Genomic DNA, 13,441 nt, shown 5'->3' with positions numbered 1-13,441 from the left:
ACACCGCTACATCATTCAAGCTTGTAAATATACTTTGGTTACGTCGACTAGGGAACGCAGCTGAGCGAGAGCCTAAATCGGGTCAGATCGTTGAGTTTGACAGGGGGTCATATTCACGGATCTCGAACTGTTTGTGGGATGTGAACTTCACATCGACACCGGAGAACTAACCGCCTTCCCGATCTTTGCATCGTTAGTGCACATGCTATGAATGTATGGCTGTTGGTGGCACTGCCAGTGTAAAAGGAGTTGAGTCATAGTGACAAGAAGGTTTTCCAACCCAACGAGGAAATTGTTTTGCAACCCAATGCAATGCAATCGTAATTGTCCGTGTGCATTGGACTGCTTCCATTCTCCATACTCATATGTTGAATTTTTCTCTTGACAAGGAGCCCTGTCTAGTGATGTGCCAGGACCATGAGATCAGGGAGAGCTTCGTAAGTCGAGGTACATGATAATCGCTGCTTACTATGCCACTTCAGTCAAGCTATCAGCAGGAAAGATAAGTTAAAAGCTGACGATAGGGGGTACTTCTGTTGGGGAAAGTGATGAGACGAATACGGCGCACACGTCGAATCACGATCAACACGGACTCATCTTCAACTCAAATATTCGCATATGTTCGAACAAGCCTCAACTTCTGAACCCCCATCGCAGGGACTGTACTGTACCTGGAGGGAATCACCAGCTGCCAGGAAACAGTTTTTAGCGCACATCTAGCGTGTTTCTAGCAGCCGTAGAAGGACCTCCTAAACGCTAACTATTGCCCGTAGCCCTGCCAAGCAAAAAGGGAAGAGAACCACTCGGACTGGGCTGTCCTCAAAAGGTGGGAGAGAAGGAAACGAAGTGGATCCCCCCCACTAGGTACGTAGTAAGGTAACTGCGGGCCCTTGGCTCGTCCTCTTTTATCATCGTCGTCGCAACTCTTAGTCTGCTCGGACTCGCTTCTTCTTACCACCCTCATCATACTCCTACTACCTTGGTTGCTTTTTGGTTACTTTGCTCACATCCCATCGAAGCATCCATTTCCACTCCGATGAGTTCTTCAAATCATCCCCAGGAGCTTCCTCGCTCCCAGGGCGTCTCTGGTAAGTCTATCTTCCGGTTCTGCCGAGCCTATTCTGCCCCACCTTGATCTTCTGCTCGGCGCGCACTGAAGCACTGCGAGACGATGCTTGTGGTACAATCGCTAACCGCAGATATAATAGAAGCTTCAGAGCCTATTAAAAAACCTCAAGAGTCAATTGGCGACAAGGACGATGTATCCGAAGATGCCTCCGGCGTTCGCTTCTCATCCGCCGTCCAGGAGATATCACCTACCCAACCCGCCACCGTTGACCCGTCATCGTCGAACCCAGAGCATGAAGAGCACGACCAGTCAAGTCCTTTCACCGAAGTTACTGCCGATCAACTTAAAGCTTTCACCAAGTCTCTTCACGGCCGGCCGTTACAAGAATTGCGCTTGAACAACTGCCAATTTGAAGCTTTCTCGCTCCCACCCTCCCGAGTATGACCTCCTTTTTGTGTATTTTCGCTTTGCTAGCTTTTGGAAAATGCTCTCGGCCAAATGCCACTCTAATTGCTACCCGCAATTTGATTGTGGTATTTGAGCTTCGCGGCGTTATGTCACTGCGTTGCCATAATTGAAGGTTTTGTGACTAACGCTAACTGATGTCATTGTAGGTCCCATCGCATGAGGATGAATCCGGACAGTCTACCAGATTGCCCACACCCACCTCTGTCACCTTCCAATCCCCGCATACCAGCCCTCAGGTCTCTACGCTGGCTTCCCCTCCCCTAACTCCCGCGGGATCCGGTCAGGCTAGTTCGGATAAGAAGGGTAAGGAAGTGGCCAAGACGAATGAACCCCCGGTTATCACCCCACAGGCATCGTCATCTCATGAAAAGGCTTCACCAGCTCCCGATAGAAGACCTTCGGCTGCTCGTGCTGCTTCTGATCATGCGGTCCGTAGGGCTTCTTCCGCTGAAGAGCAGCACCAGTCCCATCGTCGAGGCATGTTTGGAGTTGGACCTGGTTCTGTGCCAGCTTCTAGAGAATCTAGTCCGTCCCGAAGCTCCGCGTCAAACTTCTACTCTAAGCCATTCACCCCTGGCGGTGATATCAACGATCCCTACGCCAAGGGCCGACGACCTGCACCGGCGGCACATACAACGAAACACACAATCGACCCCAGGTTCATATTCTCACGTAAGAAGAAGCATGGTTCTCCTCATGGGTCCAAGTCAAATCTGAACGAGAAGCGCGGGTCGTCGATCTTTGGTAGTGCAAGGAACAGTAGTGAAGAGCTTGCACCGAATGATAGCATCTCGACTGGCAACCTTCACCCCGGACACGGCTCAATGGCAGATTTAAAACGATTTTTCCGCAAGAGCGGACATCACAGTAAGAAGAGAGAGTCGTCACCAGCACCATCATCGATCAAGCTCGGTATGAAAGCTGCAGCTTCCAAATCGACCCAGCAATTGCCATTTGGAGATGACCATGGGTTGTCTTCCAAGTACGGCAAGCTCGGCAAATTTCTGGGTTCTGGCGCGGGTGGCTCGGTGAGACTGATGAAGCGCAAGGACGACGGTACCGTATTTGCAGTCAAGGAGTTCCGTGCAAGACACACATACGAAACCGAAAAAGAGTACAACAAGAAAGTTACAGCCGAATTTTGCGTTGGATCGACCCTTCATCATGGCAATATTATTGAGACGTTGGACATTCTTCAAGAAAAGGGGCGTTGGTATGAAGTGATGGAATATGCGCCATTTGACCTCTTTGCAATCGTTATGACCGGTCGGATGTCCCGGGAAGAGATAACGTGCTGCTTCCTGCAAATCCTCAATGGCGTGACTTATCTGCATAGCGTGGGCCTTGCCCACCGCGATCTGAAGCTGGATAATGTGGTGGTGAGCTCCAAGGGTATTATGAAGATCATCGATTTTGGCAGTGCTCACGTCTTCAAATATCCATTTGAGACCGACACTGTGCCCGCAAAAGGTATACTTCTTCGCTAATATGGTGTGAGGACATTGGCTAACTGGTCTCAGGGATTGTTGGCTCTGACCCTTATCTCGCACCCGAGGTTTACGACTCTAAGGAGTACGACGCGGTAGCTGTGGATATCTGGTCTTTGGCCATCATTTTCTGCTGCATGACTCTTCGACGCTTCCCGTGGAAGGTCCCACGAATGACAGATAACTCCTTCAAGTTGTTCGCGGCGGATCCAACTCCGGGACACGACCCCAGGAAGCTGATTGTACCTTCAAAGTCAACGAATGATTTGACCACCACGCCAGCGCGAGACTTTTTGGCTGAGGATGAGACCAGGAAACATACTCATCATGAGCAAAAAGAAGAGGCAACCTCAAAAGAGGCTAGCTCGACCACCGACTCGAAGGACTCTAAGACCCAGCCGAGTGGTGAGAAGAAAGAAGTCATCCGTGGCCCATGGCGTATTCTACGCCTGCTGCCTAGGGAAAGCAGACACATCATTAGCAGAATGCTTGATCTCAACCCCAAGACTCGTGCGCGAATGGACGAGATTCTTCAGGAGCCATGGGTTGCAGATACAGTCATTTGCCAACAATTTGACCACGGTGAGGTTGTCCCAGCTGACAATCACACTCATATCTTGGAGCCGCCAGCCAATTCGCAACAACCCGAGAAGAAGTGATCATCAGACGACTGGCTACGACCGCAACACAAATTGACTATTTCTGAAGGAAGGCCGGTATTTGGCGTTTGGAGACCAATGAAGACATAAATTGGGGGCTGCTTGGAACGGATTGGCTTATGAGCTGCATTGATGACTGACGAACAGATAGATGGAGGATCAGCAATTGTCGAGAATTCCTTGGTAACAGCGTTTGATTAGCAACAGTCCCAGAATATGGATAGGGGACTGTTGAAGCTTTTCAGCGATTAAGAGAGAAAGACAGCGTTGAATTATAAAAAATAATAATACTGAGTATAGATCACATGAATGATAACGAGGAGCTTGGTGGTGTAAGTCGTTCGGCGTGATATACCGTTTTCGGACGGTAATCGGACGTGTAGTGCCGATTCTCGGAACCGGGGAAATCAAGAGCCGAGGGGAAGCTTTGGGGGAAAAAATTGCTGACCTTCTTCTGGAAGCTGTTGGAAGAGACGAGATCCACCGCCGATTTGAACTCCGTTGAACACCGAAGCCGAACTCTTCCTCTTGTTTACTTCTCCAATTACGAATCTACGAATCTCTTGATCATATACCCAATCACCTACCTCTTTTACTTAATCACAATGGTACGTTCACGATTGCTACTGTAGCGAGCGAATTGCAGAAGCAGCCCCGCCAATGCTTCAGTCACAACTATCCAGCTTCTTATCCTCGGCAATTGGGAGCCATGAGGAGACTTGGATGGGAGGGATGGAAGCATTCAGGCGCATGAGCGCTATGAGACACGAGAAAGAACAGCTAGGACTAACACATAACGCTACAGGCCACCTCCATCAAGTCCATCCGAGCTCTCGCTCCCCTCCTTGACCGTGTTCTCGTCCAGCGCATCAAGGCCGAGACCAAGACCGCCAGTGGCATCTTCCTGCCCGAGTCCAGCGTTGAGAAGCTCAACGAGGCCAAGGTCCTCGCCGTGGGCCCCGGTGCCATGGACAAGAAGGGTAACCGACTACCCATGGGCGTTGCCGTTGGTGACCGTGTTCTGATCCCTCAATTCGGCGGTTCTCCCGTCAAGGCCGGCGAGGAGGAGTTCCAGCTCTTCCGCGACAGCGAGTAAGTGACCACATACCACCAGACGCTGCATTGTGGAAGCAGGTATACTGACTTATGTAATTAGGATCCTGGCCAAGATCAACGAATAAGATACCCATATATCAAAAATAGCCTGCTTGTATCATACTGTACCATATCGAGAGTGGCGGACGCAAGAGATGAATCTCTGCTGAGGTCGGTTTGGAGGGGGAAGAGGGGGAAGAGGGAGGAGATGATTGTCAATGTAGGCGCAAAACCGACAGACCAATTATGCAAGGATTCAAGACGTATGTTTGTATAAGTGTGTATGTGGAGTTTAAAAGTGTTGGTCGCGCGGGACAGAATCAAATCTCCACTCCTACCCTTTCAATTGTATGATTTATGATTCAATGCCCTTCTTGTCTATGTGATGATGTTACCGTGGAGTCTTCGGCAGGTGAGGCAGCTAGATGTCGCATATATAGGGCGGCAGATGATCAATTGGACCAGAATTGATCTGGTTTATGGGCCGGTATTTGGGCTACTGAAGCGCCGAAGAGCGAAGGCCGAAGGCTGAAGGAGGTTATTTGTACGACCTGTATTGGGCCGATGTTTTGTTTTGCTTTTTGTTGAAACACACTTGGCTGCAGACGGCCGATGATGAAGCTGAGTTATCATTTGAGAATAGAGAAAACATTCAACTTGGTCAGACTTTATGTTATTAGTGTGCATGTAATACAATGTGCAGTGCAGCTGGGGGATGCCAAGGCGGAATATGTGAATAGCAGGGGTATAAAACAAGCTTCATTAATGATCAACATATGATGGGATGACAGCGGAACATATTCCTCATTTTTCCAAGTACGTTGGTTGTGTTTTGCTGAGTTTCGAACAGAACAGGGTGATGAAAGGGTGATGGGTTGGGATGAGAGAGGTTTATGAAACCCCTGGTATTAAACATGCGGAGGAGAGGATCGACATGATCCTTGCTTGTCCCCCAGACTTGAATCGTGCAGTATCAACCTGCTGAGAGTTAAGGAGTTGATTTTTGGGTTGTTGATCTGGTAGAAGAAGGCTGTATAGTATGTAAATTGTATTATGCTATCAATAGGTACCTTACAGTCAATACTGGGCCCTGAAAAGCGATCTCACGATTTAAACTACGCCGATTAACTCACTAGGTAGGTTCCCCAAGCGATTTGCGGCTGAAGCTTACCCCTGAGGGTTATGAATCCACGAAGGATGAAAGCCTAGGATTGAATGAGCACGGCCATGAATGATAGACAATCTCGAATAGTTAAGGGATTGAAAGGATGAGAGGGGTTGGATTTAAGAGTCGCACCATGATTAATCGACTGTCACTGTAGTCACTGTTATGAGTTTAGATGATCATGGATAACCCCTGTATTTGTTTTTCTGAGCCAACTTGGTGAATTCCTTTTTGTTCCCCGCAGGCGTTTAAGAAGATTTAATGTTTGAAACGACGCCGTTGAGTATCATAAAGGACTAACAAAAAATGTTTATGCTTTAAGGTTGATGGGAACTATGAGCGTAGCATTTAGATAAAGAATAAAATAAAGTAATAAGCGATCAGAACTGTAGAAAACAGATCATTCTGAATTACAGTCATTGGGGAGGTTACATCCACAACGGAAACGCCCGTTTATCTGGGCGCTTCCTAGACGCAGGTACCGAAACTTAGCTTAAACCTCCATCCAATCCTATCCAACTTCTACCATTCAATTCAATCTTCGTACTTACAGCCATCAAAGCACCCGCAGACCTAGACTCAGGCCTCTCTCACTGTGTTTCACCTTGGACATCTTGGCACTCGGTGATTGACTCCCAAATGATGCGCCACAGGGATCACGGCCATGGCCTTGACCTCCATGTTTGGTGGCCCGTTTGATTACACCTGGAAACATGCAGAGAGCCTAAACATGGGTATCCAGCATTATCCGTCCCTAGCTACAGTAGCTATCCCGCTGGGGAAATGGAAAGGGTCAGGCTAGGAGGAACGCCACCGTTTGAGGTGCTGGCGCTGCTTGTCGCCTACGTTACGCACCGAATAACTGGAAAGTTGGGCCTTTTTGGTGTAACTCGTCGAGCTTGGCCATCACCATCATCCTTGTATAGAACCAGGTCTGGAGGATCTGATCTGCAGGCTGACCCGAGCTGAGGTTAAGATGCCTGCCATGGTCGTCCCTGATCGTGAGCTGAGGAGTTGCAGTATATATGAGGCATGGCCGCAAGTTCGTGATGCTTTCTCTCCTCTCTCTTCACCTTCGTTCTTCCTCATCACGGTGTTTCTCGAGTTGTACTGCGACTCTTCCTCTTCCTCTTCCTCTTCTCTTCTCTTCACCTATTCATTCCTTCATTGATTGAAAGACACTCCTTACTGCTTCTTCAAGCATATACGCTCCCTTTTCACGACATCAATCAACGACTTCAACCCTAGCGGTTTTATAGCAGAACTGGTTTTCTGCTCTCCTTCATTTGTGTTTATCGAAACGATCCTCTCTTGAACTATCCAACATGAAGCTTCTTGCTACTGTTCTCGGCCTCGCTACTGTTGCCAACGCCCACACCCTCTTCACTACTCTCTTCGTCGATGGCGAGAACCAGGGCGACGGTACCTGTGTTCGTCAGCCCAAGGATGCCTCCAAGGCCAACAGCCCCATCTACCCCATCACTGGAGGTGTCATGGCCTGTGGTAAGTAGATCTTACGAGTAACCTTGACTCAGAGACAGTTAATAATGACAAACACAGGTGAAAATGGCGACAAGCCAGTCAAGTTCACCTGCCCAGCTCCCGGCGGTGCTCAACTGACCTTCCAATTCCGTGAATCCCCCAGCTACTCCCACCCTGGTGCCATTGCCGAAGGTCACAAAGGCCCTTGCTCCGTCTACATGAAGAAGGTTGACGATATGAACTCGGACTCTGCTGCTGGTGACGGTTGGTTCAAGGTTTGGGAAGATGGTTACAACGTCAAGGAGGACAAGTGGTGTACCGACACTCTCCGATCCAATGGTGGTCTTCTTTCAGTCGACCTTCCTACCGGTCTTCCTGCCGGTTACTACCTCGTCCGCCCTGAGGTCCTTGCCCTTCACAACGCTCCCTCAGGTGACCCTCAGTTTTACCACAGCTGTGCTCAGATCTTCATCGAGAACGGCCCTGAAGGTCCTCTCGAGATCCCTGAGAAGTACGAAGTCAGCATTCCCGGCTATGTTGACAAGAAGGACCCCGGTGTCACCTACAACATCTACAGCGACAAGGGTGAATACCCTATTCCTGGACCTGAGGTTTGGAACCCTACCTCTGAAGAGACCGGCACCAAACAGACCCAGAAGGATGGTCTTGTCCCCAAGGACTGCCTTGCCAAAAACGCCAACTGGTGCGGCAAGCCTATTGCGAAGTACTCTGGGCAAGATAACTGCTGGGCTGCGGCAAAGAAGTGCTGGGATATTGTTGGTGACTGCTGGGACAACGCCCCCCCTACTGGTGGTAAGGGCTGTGATACCTGGAATGACTACTGCAAGGAGATCAACGCCGCCTGCAAAGCCAAGGACTTCGAAGGCCCTCCCAACTTCACTGGCAAGGAGTACTTTGCCGAAGCCCCTGGTCCCATTCCTGCTCCCTATGGTGACTTTGAGGGCAGCGATCTAGCCACTGATGGCAAGAACTCCAACTCCAACGACAAGCCTGCCAGCAAGGAGCCGTACGTTGCTCCATCAAAGACATCTCAGGCTGCCGCCGCTACGACCGAGGCCTCGAAGCCTGCTGAGAATACTGAGGCTACCCAAGAGACAGCGACCCGGAAGTGGGACAAGTACGAGAAGAACACAAAGTACAAGGATACTCCCGTGATCAAGTATCCTATGCCAGTTCAGACAAACGAGCCTACCCAAGAGGGAAGCTCTGGACTCAAGGTGTCCGAAGATGGCCGCTGCGGCGGTGAGACTGGACAGACTTGTGAGGGAAGCAAGTTTGGAGACTGCTGCTCTCGCGGAGGCAAATGTGGCCGCAAGTCCAAGCAGTGTGAGTGTGGTTGCCAGAATGCATTTGGCATTTGCAAGAAGTAAACAACAAAGTTAGGGTGGGGATTGTGGTTTGAGATTCTTCACTTCTTTTTATGTACTTTTTGGATGGATGAATGATTGAGCAGTTGAAAGTTCACCTGACTCGGTTGAACATGTTCGACGAGGTCTGTTGGAAGCATCTACGAGAAATCAATTGAATTACTCTTATGATGCACTTTATTCCTTGAGTTGGTGATTGACACAGTGAGAGCATAAGCCGAAGAGTACCGTGAAACACAACGAGCCTCAACTTTCGAGATCGCATGAACCTGATTGTCGAGTTGGACCCTCCTACTTGATTTCTCTCTTCTCTTGTCTTGTCGTTTATTTTGTGCTCATGTGGCAAAGCTGGACGTAACGAGCGTGGCTGATCTCTTGATAAAGTGTGTCTCGTGATGATGTCTCTCAAGATGACGTCGTGAACCAGGGGCAAAAGGCAAAAGGCCCCTAGATTTGGAGGGGACGAAGCCGTTGTGGAACCCGAGTTTGCATGAGAGTCGACGTTGAGTATCAAAAGATAGACGCCACAATCTTTTTATTTTTCAGGGGCAGACACTGTTTGAGTGTTAGACACAGTTGCAGCTGTTGAAAGGCTTTTCCCCTATCCAAGGTAGCCCGTCTGTGTTACTCGGGATGCATATTGTAGTGTATGAGGATATCAGGATATATAATTGAAACCATCTGCGGATGGGTGCATAACACAGTTTATGCGCTGGGGATGTGTTTGTATTCTCTGTTGATATGGAGGACATTCGCTTGCTTGTTTCAAGTTTGAGAACCTAGGTAAGATTAGATAGGCAGACAAATAATAGCGAGAAAATACAATGGAAATGACCTCGAGAGAATTCCAAATCACTACCTCACTTACAAAAGTACAGCCTGACACGTAGGCTCTTTTAAACGCTGTCCGCTGCTGAAACACCTCCCTCCACTGCCAGCTGGAGTCCTATGGTGCTGCGACAGCCTAAAACCAGTAGGCGAAAGCCCCTGTAACCACGTAGTGTGAGTTAGTTCGTCACTGCCTAAGCCTGTGCCGTAGAGGTCTTGAACCCAATATCATTCGCCTGCCGTTCTAGGTACAGTACCTACTTCGTAAAGGCAAACGGATTAGTCCCGCGGTTCAAAGGCCAATCCAAATTCCCTCCTCCACTTTCACTCCCAGTCAGTCCCAGTTCCCGTTTCCACTTCCAACTCCATCTCCATCTCCATCTTCAACCCTCGACGACCATCAGCACTCAATCACCCACGCTATAGCCTAGGTAGCCTTTACTCTCACCTCCCTCCGCATCCTCGACCAACGAATTCTCGTCGCTATCGTCGCTTCGCTTCACTACACGGTAGCTTCTTCTGCTACTCTCACTCTTGGTCAACATGTCGAGTAATCGCAACTATGATTTCCTGGTACGATATCCAAATCCAATCTACTACCGTTCCTCACCCCCACCGCCCGCCAATCCGCCCCCTGCGTCCCTTGGATTCACGTCGTCAAGAGCCAACCCCGACGAATATGAATATGCCAAAGCGCATCGCGCTGTGATCGCTATTATTCACTGCTTGCGACCGCCTCGTGATGACTCTCGCTGACCATTCTCGTCATGTAGATTAAGCTGCTCCTGATAGGCGACTCCGGCGTCGGCAAGTCGTGCTGTCTGCTGCGATTCAGCGAAGACTCCTTCACCCCTTCATTCATCACCACTATCGGTATCGACTTCAAGATCAGGACTATTGAGCTCGATGGAAAGCGCGTCAAGCTGCAGATCTGGGATACCGCCGGCCAGGAGCGTTTCCGCACCATCACCACCGCCTATTATCGTGGTGCCATGGGAATCCTCCTTGTCTACGACGTCACCGACGAGCGCTCATTCAACAGTACGTCTTACTATTCCTCACGACACGGCTCGATGTACACATTTCATGATATCTTGTTGTGTTGCCCCTCTCCTACCCGATAGCCAAATAGGCGCCCAGCGCCCTTGACTTGGCCCAACAAAGCAATGCGCTATCGAGCCACATATACCAACAGCAACTAACTAACTCTCTTATAGACATCCGAACTTGGTTTCAAAACGTCGAGCAACATGCTACAGAGGGTGTCAACAAGATTCTAATTGGCAACAAGTGCGACTGGGAGGAGAAGCGAGTTGTTTCCACCGAGCAAGGCCAGGCTCTCGCCGACGAGCTGGGCATTCCCTTCCTCGAAGTCTCCGCCAAGAGCAACATCAACATCGACAAGGCTTTCTACAGCCTAGCCGCAGACATCAAGAAGCGACTTATCGATAACTCCAAGAACGACCAACCCTCAGCGAGCGGTGTCAACGTCGGCGATAAGAGCGAAGGCGGCGGCAGCAAGTGCTGCTAAACCGAATACCCTGAGGAGTCCGTTTATCTGTCATTCTCCGTTTGCCGTCGTTTTTATTTATTATTTTTTCAAGCTTATTACTTTGTAAACTCGAGGGAGGTGAACACGCTGTGTACGGGTCAGCGTGTGATGAGAGAGTTGGAGAGTTCACCATTGAGAGAATGGGAGGAGAACCTGTACTCTTCTCTTTGAGCATGAAGGATGGATGGATGCAAGGAAACGAAGGAAAGAAGCAAAGGAGCCGAAAGAGAGGAATGGATGGCTGTTAGTTTGAGCTGGGCGGCAAATCTCAGTCACGTTCAAAAGAATGAGTGACGACATTGCGAGAGGTTTTTGGTCATGTCTTGTTGTTCCCCCGATCGACCTTCCAACCCATCTTAGAGAGCAAATCCGGTCTGGAGTTTCGGTTTTTGATCTGGGTCTAATATACATTGCTTGCGTTATGTGCATGAGTGGTCGTTATTGAAGTATATGATTGGCTTTACTTGCGATTAAATGCCGGGTCAAGACGAGCTGAAGACTCCTTCGTGAAAGTGTTGATGTCTTGTTTTCAGAAATATCAGAGATTTAGTGGGCCATGAAGCGAGCATCTTTGGTTCTTTGAATTTTTCCGTCATGATATAATACAATCGCTAAGTCTGAATGTACGATACTTTTACACGATTACGTTGGATCACCTCGTCTCCTCCGTCGTATTCAAGAATGCGCTGATTCCAGTTACGAATGAATCGCCATGCAACTCCAGGATTCGCGCAGGTAAGGACAAACCGTGAAACGAGCTTGTGTCGAAACTCCGGGCAGCTTCGATACAAAGGTACTCGGCGGGTCTTTGCGGGAAAGCCCTCCTCAAAGTCCATAGTCTCCCTTAGACTGAACACATCCATCTGCCAATCGTGTCCACTTTCTATACCGTCCTGCTTTATGATCGCCTTGAGCTCCGACGCCGAGAAGCTCGCTTGCGGTAGCTCAAGCAGCACATGGCTAGGATTCCTTTTATGGGAGGATTTTTTGATGATTCGATGCATGACTTGCTGCCATCCCATCCTTTTGACCCGTGTGGTCCTGATTTTAGGATGGGATGGGTATGAGCCTGGGAGGAGTGTGAAGCGCTCGACCTCAACTTCGGGATTGGTTTTTTTATTGATGAAAACGGGGTTCACATTGGAGGCCCAGAGACCTGTGCCGTCTCTCATTTTTGCTTGGGCGAGGCGGAGGATACGATGGACTCTGTCGCGGTAGATGTCAGCGGCGGCGCTGGAGGGGAAGGTTATGTAGTATGTGCCAAGTGGTTCCATGGTCCAGGGATCGCGTTCTTGGAAGACTGGTAGCTGTGTGAGCTCAATAGTCAATGATGGCGTAGAGGATTTGAAGTACCATGAGTGATGCCGTTTTCCCAGCCAGCAAGTGTACCCGGCGCAAGACGATGGAAGTCAGCAGCGACAAGCGACGTTGGCAGACCCTCGATGATAACCATGTGCCCGGAACCAGGGTCCTCAGCCACTGCACGCTTCAATGGAGGGCGAGGTACTGGCTTTGGCTTCAAGATTCCACCGGGACTGGCCCGGGCCAGAGAAGAGTTGAGCTTCTCCTGTAGAGATCCCCAGCTCTCATCGATTTGGGCGAACTTGGGGAATCTGCCGCTTGGCGAAGAAAGACATCTTTTCTGGGCGGCGAATATGGCCCTGGCATGGGGAAGCCATTTTTGGCGGATCATCCGGGCGATAGATTGTGAGGAAACATGGGATTTAAGGTTGGTTGGAAGTTTGAGGGCATCTTGGAGCAGAGCAATAACTAGAGTCAATGTGTTTTGCGGGACTCGGCCGAGTTCTGATCCGATTTGGTTTAGCGGGGTTCTCTCTCATGGGAGAGACTGATAAGGTAGAAATCATGTTTGAGCCACACTCATGATGATAGTATCTCTAACCTCGAGGGCTTAGAGAGGTACGAGTGGAGAAAAGATGATATTTACAAAAACTGTATAGAATTCTAAGGTAGACATTACATGTGAAACTGTTTCTTTCTTTTTGGTCAATTTACTCCCCAATCACTTACACCTACACTGGCGCCACATGGGTTTCTTAACAACTCACTGACTGACGTGAAAGGTACCAACGTAAGATATAAGAAAATTATCTTATCTTGGCTTGCAGATTTGTGACTCGGGGGAACAAGTAAGTATTTGTATTCTGACTGAGAGTTGTAATGACTCTTTTCACCCGGCTCTGCTGTGTACTAGCTAGGTCAATACGTGACTTATCAAACAGAACTG

At 49.3% G+C, this 13,441-nt stretch overlaps 5 protein-coding genes across 5 annotated transcripts; 4 read left to right on the top strand and 1 right to left on the bottom strand.

Annotated features, from left to right (window-relative positions):
• Positions 1–1,036: 1,036 nt before the first annotated feature.
• On the top strand, positions 1,037–3,683 carry FSUBG_11671 (HAL kinase; the record flags this gene model as incomplete). Its single annotated transcript, XM_036676378.1, has 4 exons — positions 1,037–1,088; positions 1,239–1,507; positions 1,684–3,007; positions 3,058–3,683. 4 exons carry the CDS (start codon positions 1,037–1,039, stop codon positions 3,681–3,683), a joined length of 2,271 nt encoding a protein of 756 aa, XP_036532849.1.
• Positions 3,684–4,288: 605 nt separating this feature from the next.
• FSUBG_11670 (chaperonin Cpn10) lies at positions 4,289–4,864 on the top strand (the record flags this gene model as incomplete). The annotated part of the gene is made up of 3 exons (XM_036676377.1): positions 4,289–4,291; positions 4,489–4,775; positions 4,840–4,864. The coding sequence occupies 3 exons, from the start codon at positions 4,289–4,291 to the stop codon at positions 4,862–4,864; spliced, it is 315 nt and encodes a 104-aa protein (XP_036532848.1).
• Positions 4,865–7,268: 2,404 nt separating this feature from the next.
• Positions 7,269–8,816, top strand: FSUBG_11669 (murein transglycosylase; the record flags this gene model as incomplete). The annotated part of the gene is made up of 2 exons (XM_036676375.1): positions 7,269–7,446; positions 7,504–8,816. 2 exons carry the CDS (start codon positions 7,269–7,271, stop codon positions 8,814–8,816), a joined length of 1,491 nt encoding a protein of 496 aa, XP_036532847.1.
• A 1,368-nt stretch (positions 8,817–10,184) lies between these two features.
• On the top strand, positions 10,185–11,172 carry FSUBG_11668 (SEC4-like Rab GTPase; the record flags this gene model as incomplete). The annotated part of the gene is made up of 3 exons (XM_036676374.1): positions 10,185–10,214; positions 10,415–10,682; positions 10,859–11,172. The coding sequence occupies 3 exons, from the start codon at positions 10,185–10,187 to the stop codon at positions 11,170–11,172; spliced, it is 612 nt and encodes a 203-aa protein (XP_036532846.1).
• A 632-nt stretch (positions 11,173–11,804) lies between these two features.
• On the bottom strand, positions 11,805–12,886 carry FSUBG_11667 (uncharacterized protein; the record flags this gene model as incomplete). The annotated part of the gene is made up of 2 exons (XM_036676373.1): positions 11,805–12,493; positions 12,547–12,886. 2 exons carry the CDS (start codon positions 12,884–12,886, stop codon positions 11,805–11,807), a joined length of 1,029 nt encoding a protein of 342 aa, XP_036532845.1.
• Between the last annotated feature and the right edge of the window lie 555 nt (positions 12,887–13,441).

Source organism: Fusarium subglutinans (assembly GCF_013396075.1).
Source record: "Fusarium subglutinans strain NRRL 66333 chromosome Unknown NRRL66333_c0000228, whole genome shotgun sequence".
Lineage (NCBI taxonomy): Eukaryota > Fungi > Ascomycota > Sordariomycetes > Hypocreales > Nectriaceae > Fusarium > Fusarium subglutinans.
Note: the sequence above shows the minus strand (reverse complement) of the source record. Positions and strands in the feature narration are given on the sequence as shown.